Source organism: Asterias rubens, chromosome 3 (genome assembly GCF_902459465.1).
Source record: "Asterias rubens chromosome 3, eAstRub1.3, whole genome shotgun sequence".
NCBI lineage: Eukaryota > Metazoa > Echinodermata > Asteroidea > Forcipulatida > Asteriidae > Asterias > Asterias rubens.
In genome coordinates this window covers 11,813,550-11,831,584 of record NC_047064.1, presented here as the reverse complement: position 1 = coordinate 11,831,584, position 18,035 = coordinate 11,813,550, and the positions used below count along the sequence as shown (strand labels likewise).

Genomic DNA, 18,035 nt, shown 5'->3' with positions numbered 1-18,035 from the left:
AGGGTAATATCAAAGGCACCTGGAATGTGATAAATTCTGTTTTAAATAAGCAAAAATTTAAATCAAACCCTTCCTCCATTGTCGATGATGATGGTGGTGTGACTATTGAAGGTGACAATACAACAAGTGGTGCATTCAATGATTACTTTGTTAACATTGGTACTAAACTTGCTAACAAGCTACCAGTTTGTAATACTCCATTCGAGTCGTTTCTTAGCGATAAATGCCACCATTCTATTTTCCTGACCCCTATTTCACCAGAAGAAATTGTTGACATTCTTAACAAGATTCCTTGTGGTAAAGCCCCAGGGTGTGATTCTTTAAGCCCTATTGTAATTAAAGAAGCTAGGTACTCATTGGCAAAACCACTTGCAAAGATCTTCAATATGTCTTTAACTTTGGGAGTTTTTCCAGATGGCCTGAAAAAAGCTAAAGTTACCCCTATCCATAAAGGTGGTGATAGAAATCTCATTGGCAATTATAGACCGATATCAGTTCTTTTGACATTCTCAAAGACCTTTGAAAAACTCATCTATACAAGGCTAATGGGCTTTATATCTAAGCATAACCTCCTCTCTGAATCACAATTTGGTTTCAGAGAAAAGCGTTCTACGGAGTTAGCGACATCTTTTGTAATAAATAAATTGCTTAATGGCTTTGAAGACAAAAACTTTTCTATTGGCATATTTCTAGACCTGTCTAAGGCCTTCGACACTGTTAACCATTACATTTTGTTACATAAATTAGAACATTATGGAGTCCGCGGAATGCGTTGGAGTGGTTTAAAAGTTATTTTTTCTAACAGAACACAAGTTGTTTCATATAATCTACAATTTCAAGAAAAACAAAATATCATCTGTGGAGTGCCCCAAGGCTCTGTTTTAGGACCTTTGCTATTCATTCTTTATATTAATGACATCTGTATTACACATCCGATATTATATCATTTTGTCTTTTTGCTGATGACACAAGTTTAGTTCTTAGCCACAGATGCGTTGATGCAGCTGTGAACATTTTAAATATTGAAGCCACAAAAATAAGTAAATGGCTTAAAGCAAACAAACTTTGTCTTAATTTGCTAAAATCCAATTATATTATATTCTGTCAAGCTCAACGTAGATATATTCAATCTGTACCCCTAGTTTTGGATGGTGTAGTGCTCAAACAAGTGACACATAGCAAGTTTCTTGGTGTAGAAATTGATGAGAATTTATCCTGGAAGAATCACTTAAGAGGCGTTACCAATAAAGTAGCTAAAAATATTGGTATAATTAACCGTCTAAGAAAACTTGTACCTGGGTTTATTTTGCTGACCCTGTATAACTCTTTGGTTCTTCCGTATTTAAATTTTTCCATTCTTACTTGGGGTGGTTCCTTAACACAAAGCAGTAGACTTCTCACCTTGCAAAAGAGAGCTGTTCGTATTATTTCTAATGCTGGTGCCCGTGACCATACGGCTCCATTATTTTGTAATCTTAGATTACTACAAATTATTGACCTTTACCAACTAAATTTGGGTAAATTTATGTATAAAGCTATGAATAATGCATTGCCAAGTAACCAAGTTGCATTAATTCACTTTTCACACTAACTTCAAACATCCATTCTCACTATACTCGTAGCACTGCCAAGAAAAACCTGTTCGTTTCCCGCCAGAGAACAACATTATACCAAAATAGTCTTGTTCAACGTGGCATTATGTTTTGGAATAATTTGAGTTACTCAATTAAATCTTCAATCACTCTTCCTGCATTCACAAGAAAATAACAAATTAAAAACTTCTTGATGCTTATTCGCAGGTTTGAAGTATATTGTTAACTTGTTGTACTTCGCAAAAAACCTGTGAGAAGGAAAATCCTCTTATGGAAAAGAGCTGACCTCAATGCTATTCGTCAGAGAATAAAGGAATGGTCAACCCAATTCACCTCTGAGTTTTCTACCACCACTCCAGTTGAAGATCTTGCTGAGGCCATCCACCATGAGCTGCTTCATGTCATTGATGCTTATGTACCCTCCAAACAAAGCTCAAACCGACTCAGCAAACCCTGGTTTAATTCCGACACCAAGCATGCCTCTAGATGCAAAGCAAGGGCCTACAGGAAAGCTCGTTGAACTAACAGAGATAAGGACTGGGCCCGCTTCCGACGCCTAAAGAGAGACACAATGCATACAACAAGTACATCTATGACATTGTGCAAAGTGCACCAGCTGGCAGTAGAAAGAAGAGGCTTGGTGCCCTTATGAAGTCCCTACGACGTGACCAGATGGGAGTGGCCCCACTTAAAGAAGACGGACCCCTGCATGTGGACCCAAAGTCCAAAGCCAATGCCTTAAACCGACAGTTCACCTCCGTGTTCTCCAAGGACGATGGCTCAGCGCCTCCTGATTTGGGTCCCTCCAACTATCCTGCTATGGAATCCATCTCTGTAAGCCAAAATGGAGTCATCAAACTTCTCAGGAACCTCAAGCCATTTACTGCATCTGGCCCCGATGGCATACCTGCTAAGCTCCTGAAGGAAATAGCGGAAGAAGTCTCTCCTGCAATTACACTCTTACTTCAGTCCTCCATCAACCAAGGTAGAGTGCCACTGCAGTGGAAGAAAGCCCACGTTGTCCCTATATTCAAGAAGGGTAGCAGGTCAGATGCAGCTTACTATTGGCCCATCTCTCTCACCTCAATCCTATGCAAGCTCTGTGAGCACATCATTTACTGTGCAATAATCCGCCATCTCGATGACAACAACATCTTGTCAGACTCACAGCACTGTTTTCGCCAGCGTAGGTCATGTGACTCCCAGCTCATCCTCACAGTTCAAGATCTAGCTAGAGGATTGGATGACAAGTCACAAATCGATATGATCCTTCTTGACTTTGAGAAAGCCTTCGACAAAGTCTCACTCCGTCACCTCCTATTAAAAGCTGATCACTACGGCATTCGCAACAGCACCCTGGACTGGATCCGTGATTTCCTCCATAAACAGTCCCAGGTCGTTGTAGTTGATGGTCAGAAGAGCGCCGAATCCCAAGTAACATCAGGAGTACCACAGGGTAGCATCTTAGGTCCATTGTTGTTCCTTATCTTCATCAACGACCTTCCCGATTGCGTCCATCACTCAACAACTAGGCTGTTTGCTGATGACAGTGTAGTATACAAGCACATCTCATCCCTCAATGACACGACCAGCCTCCAAAAAGATCTTGATGCCCTACAAGACTAGGAGTCAAAGTGGCTGATGAGGTTCAACGCTAAGGCCCATCCACGCATCCTACTCCGTTCATGGCCACACATTAGAAGTTCAACATTCAGCCAAATATCTTGGAGTCCACATCGACTCCCATCTCAGCTTTAATACCCATGTCGACACTATCACTAAAAAAAGCCAACTCCACTCGAGCTTTCCTGTCCCGTAATCTCAGGCACTGCAGTCATAAGATCAAGGAATCTGCATACAACACATTGGTAAGACCAACAGTCGAGTACGCTAGTGTTGTATGGGACACCCACACACAGCACAACTCCAAGAAAGTGGAACAAGTCCAACGCAATGCAGCCCGCTTTGTCACAGGGATCTACGACAGGACAAGAAGTGTCTCTGCTATCCTACAAGAGCTAAACTGGCAATCCCTACAGGACCGACGCACTAGCAGTCGCCTGGCTATGATGTACAAAATCCGTTATGGTCTCGTTGACATTGAGTGGAACCAGTACCATGCCATCTATCTACATCAACAAGAGGTCACCAATCCTGCTTTGTCATCCCTCACACCAAATCAACTGTGTTTACTAACTCCTTCTTCCCACGTACCATCCGGGACTGGAATAGCCTAGCAGTAGATCCAGCGGAGTACAAATCGCTTGAAGCCTTTAAGCTTGCACTTAAGGCTCATCCATCTAAGTAGCTCTCCATATCCAACAGTTTTTACTTGCACTTGTTTACATAAATTGTTTCCACACTCGACAGCATGTCCTACTTATTTTTCTTGGACGCATGCGCAAACACGCAGTGCATTTATCCTCACATATGCGAGGCTGCACTTCACAGGAAGGAAGGAAGATGTATAGCCGAGTGTCGTCTGCATAGACATGGTAATTCAGATTAAATTTCAGGATGATGTCACGAATCGGTAAAGTGTACAGTGTAAACCACTGCGGGCCCAGTACTGACCCCTGTGGCACAGAGTAGTTCACAACAACAGGGTCTGATATCGCGGTGCCAATACATACATGCTACGATTTGCACCAAGCTAGGGCTGTGTCCTCTATGCCAAGGTGATTCTGGAGTCGAGAGAGAAGGATGTTGTGATCAACAGTGTCAAAAGCAGCACTCAAGTCTAGCAGGACCAGTGCTGTTAGGTTACCTTTGTCCATTGCAGAAAGAATGTCGTTGCTCACACGGTCTAGTGCAGCTTCTGTCCCATGGAAAGGCTTGTATGCTGCTTGGAACACGTCGTACAGGTTGAAAGCATGAATGTGATCAGAAATGCGTGATGAGACTACTCAGTCGATGACTTTTCCGAGATATTTTGTTTGCAACTGGTCTGTAGTTTTTGAATACCTCCTTGTCCAGGTTTGGTTTTTTTGATGAGCGGCCTGATGTAGGAAACTTTGAGGCTATCGGGGAAACAACCGGAACCGAGTGATTAGTTGACAAGACTAGTGATGTAGGGTACAAATATATCAGTGTTTGGCTTCATCATGGATGTTGACACTGAATCCAGCTCGCAGGATTTTGAAGGAGATTTCATAATAACCCTTTGAATCTCTGCCACAGTGGCAGGCTCAAACACAGATAGTCTACACTCTGGTTGAAACTGTGGCAATGTCTGCGGCACGTTGTAAGGGTCTGACGAAAATGATGAGCGGATGAGGATTCTTGTACTCGAGATGAATAGTGGGTGATCTTTGCCTGGTTGATAAAATTCCTGACTACTTTACATTGGTTGCGATATTCCTGTCATTGTATTTCCAGTTTGCCATTTTTCCGCCATTTCCGCTCGGGTTGCAACAGATCTTTCTTGCTGTACGAATGTCATCATTAAACCAGGAGACTTCAGTTTGGACCTTGACTGATCTTGTTATCCAGAGTGCGTACTTATCCAAGATGTCACTGACAGTACTCTCATATTGGCTGACATAGGAATCCAAGCAGTCGTGATTGACTTTTAGCTATGCCAAATGAGTTTCTATGTCGCGGAACACTTCAGAATTCACATGTTCCCACTGTCGGCTCTTTACAGTAATGGTTGGGACTTTGGGCTTGCACAGACTCAAGTTACACATGACTGCATAATGGTCTGATAATCCAGGTAGAATAACAAACTGATACTCAGCTGGAAAAACTTGATCATTTCCATACAAATACTATCAAGGCTATGCTCGGTCTTCCATCAAAAGTTCAAATAACAGGTCAAAGATCTTGTAACCACCGACCGTGTTGTGTTTTGGCGAAATTACATCAAACCGCTCGTCCAACAGGGCAATCTTTTGAAGCTTATTGAAGCGGAAAATGCTGACTTAAAGGGAAGGTACACTAATGGTAATTGTCAAAGACCAGTGTTCTCACTTGGTGTATCTCAACATATGCCTAAAATAACAACCCTGTGAAAATTTGAGCTCAATTAGTCATCAGAGTTGGGAGAAAATGATGAAAGAAAAAACACCCTTGTTGGTCAAATTTGTGTGCTTTCAGATAGGAATAAAAGACTTCTAGCTAGAAGTTTTTGTTTTTAGTGAGAAATTACCTCTATTTCAAAATCTATGCTACTTCAGAAGGAGCCGCTTCTCACAATGTTTTATACTATCAACAGCTCTCCAATGTTCGTTACCAAGTAAGTTTTTAAGTTAATATTTGTTTTGAGTAAATACCAAACGTGTAGCTTCCCTTTAACTTGGAAATCCATAATTTATGATCTTCCAAGGGTTGCTTTAGTTTTGCCGTCCATGCTTCAATTGACTTCCTGCCAACCTTTACAAATCTTAAGACATGGGGCAAAAGATTGCAAACTAACTGTAAATTGTGCAGTAACCGAGAAACTCTTCACCATATTCTCAATCATTGTTCAATATCCCTCAACCAAGGCAGATTTACCTGGTGCCACAACTCGATTCTTGACCATCTTCTGAAATATCTTAAAAACGCCATTGGCCCAAATTCAAAGAACACCCAAATCTTCTCCAATATGTCTGGCTTTACCACCACCGGTGGCACCCTTCCGGCCAACATCATCGTTTCCAAACTCCGTACCGACATTGTCATAATCAATACCCAAACAAAACATGTCCATCTACTTGAACTGACATTGCCATTTGAACAAAACATATCCAAGGCTCATGACCGAAAACACCAAAAGTACGCCAACCTGGTAGCTGACATCTCACAAAATGGGTACAATTGCAACCTCACCTGCATTGAAATTGGTCACGTGGTCTGGTAACTCCTGAAACCACTTCTAGGATTTTGGACATTTGCTCATTCACGAAAACCAAAGCTCCCAAGTCTCTAAAAAAGGAACTTAGTAAAATTGCCATCCTCTGTAGCTACACCATATGGAATACTCGCCACGAACCATCTTGGGGGTCTACTGACCAACCTCACCTGCAGTTGTAGTTTTTGTTCTTAGAAGTTAACTTATTTGTGTAACTCATTAATTTGCTTTTCACTTGTTTATTTTTGTTTTGTCTGCCCTGCACTGTACCATGACCAACTTTGTTGGTAATGATAAATGACCTGGGCTTAAGTGTACTTTATTTATCCTCTGCCTATTGATGTATTGTAAATATTGATTTGCTCAATAAAGATTGATTTACCACCGTGAACATTCTATTGAAATGCATTTAATTGTTACAAAAATTATATGAACAAATAAACCTCAGTGATCAAGACATTAATTTCTGAGCTTGCTTTACTGAAACAAAACGGTTTTATACAAACGCTTTTATTTTATCCTTAGCATAGTGATAAACAAGTTTGTTTAAAAGCAGTGTGAGTTTGTGTGTATTGTTTCTGTTGTGAAACACTGTGCATGTGTCTGTTTAATATAGGTTTTCCCGGCCAATTTCAGCAAAAAATCATTCAATTTCATTAACATGCATTCAAATTCAGGCATTTTCCCCTAATCCTCTCAAACTAGGGTTTCTTTTTAGCTCTTAATGCATTCAATTTCGTTTTCATACACACATGATTGCATTTTTCTCGTTCAGATTCGCTTAGGTCATTCTATTTTATTTATAGGTATTCAAGACTACAGTTTGACCATTCTTAAGTTGAATTTCTACTACCTATTTGCATTTGATGCATTCAAATTAAGGCCCACCGAAGCGAACATGATTTTGCTGCTAGTTTGAGTTTTCTTTTTCATTTATGTGCAACGAATTTCAACTTATTTGTATTCAAATTAAAAATAAGTTATGGCTTTATGAGTTAACTTGAAATTAAAGCTCCTTTACTAGCACAGCATAGTTGTCCTTTATAGGTGTTTCCTGACTTTACATTATACTTACATTGTATTTTTCTCATTTGAAATAATTGTTCCTTTTGCTTTGTTACCCTCAAAGTTTAAGCCTGTATCCCATATTAACTTTGAAATGAAAACTAAATCTTTTGCTTTAGCCGTGAGATTTTGTTGCAGTGGTATTTATGTTGTTGTCTTTGTTTCTGCTAATGTCCGGAACATGTAAAATTAGAGGTTTAAACTTTTTTTAACGAAACAAAAAGCTTAAAATTATAAGGGGTCGTTATACAATTTAAAAACAAATTAATCCCAATGTTGTCTTGCTCTGTATACCGACCACGGGCAGTAAACGTGTGTGTAAAGTTTGAAGTGATTACACAACACTTCACCACACACATCTTCTAAAAGTCTATTTTGAAGAGTTTTTACATTCCCGCTAGAGGGCGCTCTTGTGTATTGTGGCGTCATTGATATTTTTTTTTAACTACCCACCCTTCCCCGACACTAACATTGTTGAAAGCAACTTCATAACTTTTGCCACTTTTGAATTAGAGGGCACGTCGGGTTTCGTCCGGAAGTAGAGGTCATGTGAGGTCATGCGAGGTCATGCACACAAAATAAAGTGAAGACCTAATGTTGTCCAACCCAATCGTGCAAACAAAAACCTATGGTCTCTTGTGGCTGATTTGATATAGATTTTTCAATCATTTAAATTAATGACGTCACGATGACGTCACGTGACAGATGATGACGTCATCGTGACGTCATTGCTTTAGGACACTAAGTCCACCAATACCTTTCATCACTGAAAGTTTCATTGAAAATGCTCTTTAGGAACTATGCAAAAAAACGCTTTCTTGAAGGATACAAAAAAACAACAACAAAAAGGCTTTAACTTAAACAAGAGTTGTTTCACTACGCTACGAAACAGCTAATTATAGTAATAATAACAGTATTTTTATTCTTTAAATACATGCATCTGCAATTTGACCTTTTGACCACCATGTTTGCTTTTTAATAAACCAATAATAATAATAGCAATAATCTTCAAACTCTGTAAGTTTAATGTAAATCTAAGGGCACTGTGTTTTGTGTCCTACAAAAAGTACCTAGACCCTTTGAGGATCAGTTTTATAAAACTTCTTTTGTAATGAAATATTTGCGTTCAACGATCGGTTGACGCTGCACATTACAAAAAAATCCAATGAACCTTGCCCCCCACCGCCCTCTATTGGCCGGTGTGTTAATGCTTGACGGAATAGGGTTTTGTACACTAGATAGATGGCGCATTGTAAATGCTTTATTATTATTATTATTATTATTAATAGCCTGAATCAAAGGCTGTGTACAGCCTTGAACAGAAGTTTGGGAAAACATTGACGGCCAAGGAAAAATTACATTGCTGGAGATTTGAAACACCGATTACTCTGATAGTTGACCAGGTATTCCAGCAATCATTGTTACAAAATAATTATTTAAAAATGTTGTCATTGCATTTGTTTTTAATTAATTAAATGTTTAAAATTGGTTATTTCACAGGTTTCTAATTGTTGACATTTTTTATTTTTATTTTTTTAATTGTCAAATTATGATTGTCTTTGGTGTTAAAGTATCATCCCCCACCACCTACATGTATGCATTCAAAATACCCCTGCAAATATGAACATTTGATCAATTATCTAAGAGGTCGTTGAAGTCCGTCAAAAATGCTGACGTTAGGCACTCAAAATCTTCTACCTTGATTTAGTTGGAAGGCATGGGCCATCAAAATTGTGTATCATGGTACCTCTTAGTTTATTACAATGTATAAATAAACAAAGCAGTTTTCACATATGAAAATATCAGGGTCCGAATTTCAGAATTACAAATGGTCAATATAATAAAGATGCTGTATGTACATGTACATGTATCAGATTAAATTATTGACTGAGCTCATATGCCATGAAAAGTCCAAGTACTTCAAGGCTCAGCTTTCATCTGCCGACACAAAAACTGTGTTCCAAACTTTCAACTCATTGTTAAACAAAGGGGCTCATTCTTCAAAAAAAAAAGTTGTCAAAATAAGATCTTACATCAAATGTTTGCTCACCCAAACCCCTGAACCTGCTGATTTCCAAGTACTAGTACCTTAACTCTCTTGATGAAAAGTTCCTCAGAATTGTTAGCTAATCATCAACGAATTAGTCATGCGACCTTGACCCTTTCCCAACATAGATTTTGAAAATGAACACTTGCACTCTCCTCTGTGCTCTGGTTTCCTTTGTAAATAGCTCACTTGCCACAGGTTACCCTATCAATTAGCATCAACAAATCTCCCAAGATCTGTAGGGATTTCCTATTATACATGTATCATAAAGAAAACACTCTCCTGTGATACCTACATTGTATACACATTTCTATGCGCATGTGCAAGCAATCTGCTGACACAAAACACAAAGGCTATGACGTCACCCACACACACTGCACCTCCCAGTAGCCCTTACGAATCGTCATTCTTATTTCATTTTCTGGCTTATTTTTTAGGATACTGATCTGGGTGGAATGGTATTGAAGACTCGTTTTTTCTTAGATAGAATAGGAAATCCGTACAGATTTAGGGAGATTCTATTACAGAAAATACGTTACCCCCGTTACCTGCCTGCACAGTATCTGTAGAAGGGAACACCTGAAAAAAGAGCCATTGAGGTAGTCATGCTCCTCGTTTGGTGAGCTTTGGCTGATGTAGCAACTAGTCAAGGGGGTGAAATCCGTGGAAGACTAGGTACTACTGTATCTTCCTGCGGATAAGACGCTCGGCAGACAAGGCGCAGGATGACCATTTTTTCTCTTCAAATGTCAGCAGACAAGGCGCACCGCCGCACAAGGCGCATGTTTAACCGCACACAAAAGAACACCTGGCGCCACCCGGTGTCGGTACATTGACACAAAGACGTAATTTGCTGCCTTTGAGAACCTACGTATACCGACCTTTATCCAATCAGCCAACGCTGTATATTGTTAATAACATAAAGTCCTGCCCAATCAGCGGGCAGAAACCATGGTCCACGCACTGTCTGAAGTTAATTTTATTTGCAACATGAACACAATGCCTCCCTGGACATCCGACGTCCCACAACGAGGATCCTAAATACAGATACATTGCAACGACAGACGGACGTAGTGTGTGTGTGTAATAATGTATCCGCCGGCCGGGATGTCGCTGCACGCACATTAATATGCACATGTACACTGTGGATTGCGCTGCTCAGTCTCGAGATTGCAAAACAGATGTTGGGGACATGTGGGCACCGTATTGAGCGATTGTCACTGACGGGTTGCGCTACGCCATCGAAATGCGCTAAAATTCCCACGTGACTGTGTGGATCCCAAGCATGCCCAGACACGTCAAGTCTTGTCTCAATGCATTTATTGCTGGTTCGTGTAATTTTTACCAATAGAGGGCGTTTAACCTCACGTTATTACATTGTTCCAAACGCCCTTTAGCGTTCAATGTTTCTTGTATTTATTATCACACAGACAGTAACAACGACTACAGGCGTGATATCTGCTTTTGTGTTGCGTGATTAAATTTACAGACCTCGGAACGGTTGCGTTTTGGGGCTTATTTTCTGTGTCATTTTGAGAGTTTTTCAGGTCTGAACTTGGACATTGTGATTTTACGCCAAGTTTCATGCAAGGGCAAACATGATTTTAACAATCGTTCCTACGCGAAGTTTTGAAGCAATAAAATAATTCAATAAAATAAAATGTGTTTTCGTCCCTAATTTTTTTCGCTAGTGTTGTATTATTTTATTTGGCCTTACAAACAAATACAAATCATATCCTAGTAAGATAATGCTACCTTCCCATATTACTTAAAGCAAACGTCTAAAAAGAGGCAATAAATATTAATACGATTTGAACGTTTATTGTAACAATAGTATAAAACTCTTGTCCTACCAAAGATTACAGTTAAGTTCCCAAAGCAATCACAAAGGTCTAAAAAGAGGCAAATACAAAATCAAAATTATTACCCCATCCTTTTAAAATACGTTCAGCCTAAAGCACACTTCAGAGATCATGTTCTCTACAATAAAAACCCTCAAAGTTTACCACACAATAGCGGTTGGGTGAATGACGTTTGTATGAAGTTATTGACTGTCAATCATTTTCGGAACGAATACCCGGCCACACAGAAAAACGTTTGTACACCGCCGACGTCTGTTGGACCAAAAGCTAGACGCTTTGCGGCATTGATGGAATGAAAGCACGGTCATGGGGAATAAACAAGTTGCAGCATTGTTGGAATAATTGGACTGTCTGGGGAATTGCGGCATTGTTCGAACGAAAATACGGTCTCAGTCTCTGAATAGCCTTGTTTGACCGCATTATTGAGTAAGGATTCTTCACACAAAGACCGTTGATTTGAACTGGACATGAAGGTAATTTTTTATTTCACTCAGTGATCATTAAAAAAAATCAATCATCAGCAGACAAGGCGCCCCGAAAGATAAGATGCATCAATGTTTTTGGGGTCTAAAAAGTCAGATAAGACGCGTGTTATCCGCAGGAAAATACGGTAGGCACACCTGTGGTATGGCTGAGTGTGAATCTGGGGGACTTTTAAGTGCTCCTGTTAACGGTTCGCCTGGTAAATATGGTTGAACTGCAGGACCAGGCAGATGCCCCCATTTCATGCTCCTAGTTTTGTGAGTTTTGACCGAAGCAGTAACTGGTTGAGGGGGTGGAGAGGTTGTAGCTGGTGGTTTAATTTTTACAATCCACCGAGAAAGAGTACCAGTTGAGGTTGGGTTGAACGGTCGAACTGTTGTAAAGTGTTCCCATGTAGCTCCTTGGTATGTGTGTAAAATAAATTCAAGTATGCTACATGTATAACAGGGCATACAAGTTTATCTTCTTGGACTTGTAAGAATGAAGTCAAGCTTGGGACAAATATATCTGGAGGGGAAAAACTTTGTGAGAAAGTTAATACATGTATGTGGGGCAAGACGAAAACTTTCATATTCCGAACAAAGAGGCCAGGTTCTGTTGAAAGAGCATGGATTTCACTTCTGCGGTGAGCTGTGTGGCAGCTGCCAAAGGAAGACAGACAGTCTTGACCAAGAGTTCGAGTAGAGAAGAAGACCCAGCCGGTTCAGAGGGAGGCTTCGTCAACCTGCAAAGGACAGTGCCAAGGTCCCAAGAAGGAGTGAGTTTCTTATAGGTGGTCTCTCTAAGAACATGCCTTTTGTCAGTTGAGGTACATGTATAGCAGTATTATTGAACAGAGTAGAGTCATCACCAAACCTGTGATGTACTGCTTGGATGGTTGATCTGTAGTCTTGAAAAGTGTTAATCTGGAGGCCAGAATTAAGGAGACGAATTAGAACGTCCCCCATGACAGTTACCGATGCAGAATTGTTATCAAAACCTGACTTGGCACACCATCAGAAGAAGTGTTGAAGGCGATAGTCATACAGTCTTCAACGGACTAAGTGAATCTTCACCTAGCTTGTAGTTGACTGGAGGGCCTTTTGAACGGCCAAGAGTTCCAGTAGATAGATGTGACGATACTGTACTGAAAAAGGTCAATAACCAGCTACTTAGAAGCAACTATGACCAAGGTCACTGAAGGAAAGGATGGGATAAAACTATTCCGCAGGGAAGGTTTGATGAGGGATTTTATATACATAGGAGTCCACTGGTTCTCGGGCAGTAGTGGTAAAGCAGAGGGTTCGTATGTGCAGTCTGCACCATGGCCAAAGGACAGCAAGGCGTGCCATGAACCCCTGGAGACGAAGCCAAGCTCAAGTTAATAGCGATGCTGATGAGAGTAAGAGTTGAATACCTTCCTTCAGAACTCTACGACGCTTCAGTGAAGGAGAGGCTCTGTCCTAGTCATGTTGAGGTAGGCACAGAGGAGCATCGGATTCTGAGAAGCAGCTAGGGAAAACTTGTCCTGGATGATGATGAAGCCCAATTTGGGGAGTGGACAGGTCCTTGACAAGGCTTGAAGAGCGGCTGTTCGTGAAAGGCTCACTATGAGCCAGCCGTCCAAATTCATTGATATTGAATAACTTTTTATAAAGTCTATCTAAACGGACCTACCACATATATTTCTGTGAAAGAATGACGTAAAGACTTCATAAAAACACCATAAGAAAGGAAAATAGCAGAAAAACAAGTATGAGGTGTATTAATTTTGGTTTTTTATCCATGCACCAATGGGTATTTTAGCACTGTATAACATCAAGTATAAGGTGAACAACAGACCTTGGAAATGAGGAAATATCCTCTAAAGGGTCACATAAAGACTGTAAAAAAAGTAGAGAAACTGAAAGTGTTGTTAGAGTAAAAAAAAGGAACGCTTACTCGGGGAAGGGCGTCATTAGTCAAATCTTTCCTCTGTCAAGGTCGGTTAACCTTCTTGAACATGACTTCCTCAGGAAAATTATAAAACAGGTCGAACCCGGGAGAAAAGATCTACCAAGCGCTCTCTGGAGACTAAAGGAGCCAGAACATAATGATCAAGTATCAGTGATCTGCGAACAGAACCCGAAATAGATTGAGAATAACATTGGAAGAAGATTTGGGTCAACCAGAGGTGGGTCATCAGATGCACGGGCTAGGCAATCCAAAAATAATGTGGACAAATTTTAGACCTGAGCCCCAAGACACAGTTGCTGATCTAATTTTCTAAGTTTGAATTAAGATCCTAGGTGAGCTTGTCTGGGAAAACAGGCTTCTCTTCGAAGAGTTGGAAGAACACAATCAATCTTAGACTAAAGGGACAGTAGAAACCTGATTTGGAACAAAATGTTTTATTTATAATAAAAAAAATTAAAAAATTGCAGTATGTGTGGGTGACGTCATAACCTTTGTTTTTGTGTCAGCGGATTGCTTGCACATGTGCATAGAATGCTTATGTAGGTATCGGAGAAGATGTATTTTCTGTAAAAGAATATTTAAGAATTTGAACATTTTTTTTACATTTACATGTAGAGTAAAGCTTATGTTCTAAGCTTCAATTTTATGTATGATTTAACTCTTTTATCTTTGTGCTTTAGAATACCAGGCTTAAAGAAAAAGGTGTAAAAATGGGAAACAAAGAAAAATAATAATACAAATCTTGACGAAAACAATACCTAATAATAATAATAATAATAATAATAATAATAATAATAATAATAGTAATTTGGGGGGCTAATCATTCTTACTCGCAGCTAAGAGCTGAATTGCAAAGGACGCGGCTACAACGTGTTCGAGAAGCAGGCATGCAAGGGCGCCTTTGGCTGGCAGCCACATTAACCCATTATGACCATGGAGCACAGCCAAGATCGAAAGTGTTTGATTTTTCCCGAGGGAGGAAAACCGGATGTTCTGGAAAACCCTTGTGGCACAGCAGAGAACCAACGCACAACTCAACTCACATATGGCCCCCGCCGGGAATCAAACCGGGGTCACCTTGGCGAGAGGCAAGCGTATTACGCACACGCCAACCATGCCACCCATGGTAGGTCGAAACAATGGAAAATAATACAAATCTTTCAGAAAACAATACCTGTTCCAACTGTAGGTCGGAACAGTTAAAAAAATTAAAATGTTGAAGAAACAAAAACTGTTTTGACAGTAGGTCGGAACAGCTTATAATAAAAATCTTGATGGAAACAATACCTGTTTCGACAGTAGGTGGGAACAGCTAAAACTGTAAAAACACCTAAAAGTTAATTTTGTCTCGGATAAATGAGAGCTATTGTATACCAGTGGACTTACCATTATCACTTTGTCAGACATGTCTTTAACCTGCATAGGTGCTTCTCTGGGCTTTGTGTTACCAACACCAAGTTGTCCATCAGTGTTTCTACCAAATGTGTAAAGCACCCCAGGTTCCACAAGCACTGCACTATGATGACGGCCCAAAATCATGCCCACAACCCTGGAGGAACTTAGCAATTTGATTTTAGTTGGCACTCTCCTACCTTCCACTTCTGTCTGTGGTGAAAATAACATGGAAAACAATTTGTACATAGTTTTAATTCACATTCTTAACTATTCTGGGTATTTCTCCAAACTAGTAGTCTTTTTTATTTCATTGCATTTTCAGGCAATTACATGTATGTTTTTATTTTTTATCTTCATATTTAGGTGTTTGTGCGATATGAGCTTGAACATCCAGAACGGTCCAGATTTTTAATATTATTTAAACGTCTTCAGAAAGAGATCCAAAGACTTTTAAAAAATGTCACAGAGCATTACCTCATTTGACCTTTACTTCTGGTTCAAACTGGAAAGTGAAAGTCATTGATTCAATAAATCATTAATCCTGAACCAGACATTGGATTTTTACAAGCTACAGGGTTCAAGTAATTAGAAAAGTATGTAACACCTAAAGAAACAGTCATCAGAATGCGACCCAAAATTTACCTTAGATTTCGATCCAAGTCAATAAAAAGCACTCCAAAAACTATTTAAAAAAGACACTATATAGCGAGGTGGAGGGACTTTATATTGAGGTGGAGGGGCTTTACCGCTAGGTGCGGGATCAAGAACCGTGGTGGACGCAGTAGTTCTGATCGCACCGGTACAATTATCAGCGGATTGCACAGAACGCAAACTGTTTTCTGAAACCAAGGTTGGTGCAATGAGGATGACTCTGCAGTCCTCCGCCTGGATCTTTGTCAGTTCCCTTGGTAAAAGCAAGGTCGAGGGAAACGCCTATGCCAACATATTTTTGCAACTGATGTAAAAAGCGTCTGCACCCATCCCTCCCGATCCTGGTTGCGTGTACAATACACAGGTAACTGATGTATCAGTACTGATGCAAACAGACCGCTGTTAGGACAATCCCATACTTGGAAGATTGACTGAACCACTGCCAGGTGCAGAGTTCTTTCGGTCGGAAGGACCTTCCCCCCGAGACAGAGCGTCCGCCTTGATATTCAAATCTCCGGCTAAGTATTAAGAGACAACAGTTGAGTTGTCCGATTTTATGAGGACCACTTCTCCTGTCACTAATCTGACAAAATGTTTCAGTGCTCAAAATACTGCGAGCAGTTCTAGGACATTGATGTAGTATTGGCTGTCCGCCTGGGACCAAGACCCAGCTACAGACTCCATTCCAATGTTTGCCCACCAACCTGTGTCTGAGGCATCGGTCACCAGAGTGGCAGAAGGTCATTCATGGTCCTGGGAAAATCAGTCCCGCCAGGATGTTTGTTCCCTGCGACAACCAGTCCAGGTCGGGGCAAATCATGTTCAGGATTGGCACTGGCTGCTGGAAATGATGAACACATGGTCGGTAGTATGCAAGTAGATTCAACTGTATCGCATCCGCAATCTGCACCATCCGAAACTGTTTCGGTCGGACATACTTGTTTAATGGTGAAAAATCTAAAATCGGTCGCCATTCTCCTGTATCTGCACCATCCGAAACTATTTTGGTCGGACATATTATTTGTTTAATGGCAGAAGGTTTAAAATCGGTCGCCATTCTCCTGTATTTTTTTCTTTGGGGCTAGAAAAAAAGGTAGAGAAAAACCCTCGATTCGCATTCTCTGTTTGTACTCTGCATATGGCTTGTTTTTGCAAACGGGCGAAATTCCAACTCCAGAGCATGACGCTTTGTTCGATCGACTGGAATCGGAGTTGTTCTTGGTAGGTATACAGACGGGGGGAGTACTTGAAAACTTCAATTTGTAGCCGGAAGCTACCTTTTTTTTATTACCCAACTGTCGTTGCACAAAGAGCCCAAATCTTTGTGAAATGAATGAGTCGACCCCCCACAGGCCCTTTGCAGGGGGTCGTGGGAAGGGGGGTGTCACCGGCGCAAAGCACCACCACGGTAACCTCCACGTAAAGCTTTGGAGCAAGGAATGAAGCCGGCTCTACCTGGGCTTTGCGACCCAAAAGCCTGACTTTGTCCAACAGTTGTAGTGGGCTAGAAAGAAGAGCCACATGGATTTTAGGCAAAGCTTCAACAGTTTACAGGAGGATCGGCTTGCCCTTAGTCGCTCCACTGCTACCTCTAGCCAGACGAGAGTTGCCCCCTTGACTTGATTGAGGTTAATCTTGTCCATGGCTTTAATTCGCTTTGCCTCGGCTTGCATGGCTTCCTGGAATTTTCCTCCAAATAAATCAGCACTCAGCCGGGGAGAGATTCCAGAGGGAACAAAGATCGTACCCAAAACAATTGTCTTTCGTGCATTGAGTGTCTTTACGGACACCCGCATAAACTGGTCTATGCACAGCCGTAGCCCGTGGTGAAGGCAACGAAAAACTTTCTTGGTTGCCTCTGGTGATACAGGAAAATCTGCTTCACAAGAACACACCAAATACTTGGAAAGGAGTTGCAGAAACGAGCTACTAAAATTCCTGCTCATGAAGCAGTATCAATTTTCAGTAATGACTCCTCCAACACATATTGTTTTTTTATGGCAAAGGTGACTTTGATGACAAAGTTTCTCAACTGCCCAAATCTGCCGTGAATTTATTATTACGCACTGCAGCAGGCATGGGCGTCACCAATAAACTGTTTAGAGGTACTCTAAATGGGCGTATTCTCCGAAAGTGTGTTCATATGACGACACAGTCGATCAATTGGAAGA

The 18,035-nt window shown here is 40.7% G+C and overlaps 1 protein-coding gene across 2 annotated transcripts in view; it reads right to left on the bottom strand.

The window, feature by feature from the left end:
- LOC117287883 (serine/threonine-protein kinase Nek8-like) overlaps window positions 1–18,035 on the bottom strand; it is a 77,917-nt gene that overhangs the window by 12,411 nt on the left and 47,471 nt on the right. For both annotated transcript variants that reach the window (XM_033768477.1, XM_033768478.1), the window contains one exon: window positions 15,205–15,423. In XM_033768477.1, the coding sequence (XP_033624368.1) occupies window positions 15,205–15,423 (219 nt within the window). The remainder of the gene's footprint in view (window positions 1–15,204; window positions 15,424–18,035) is intronic.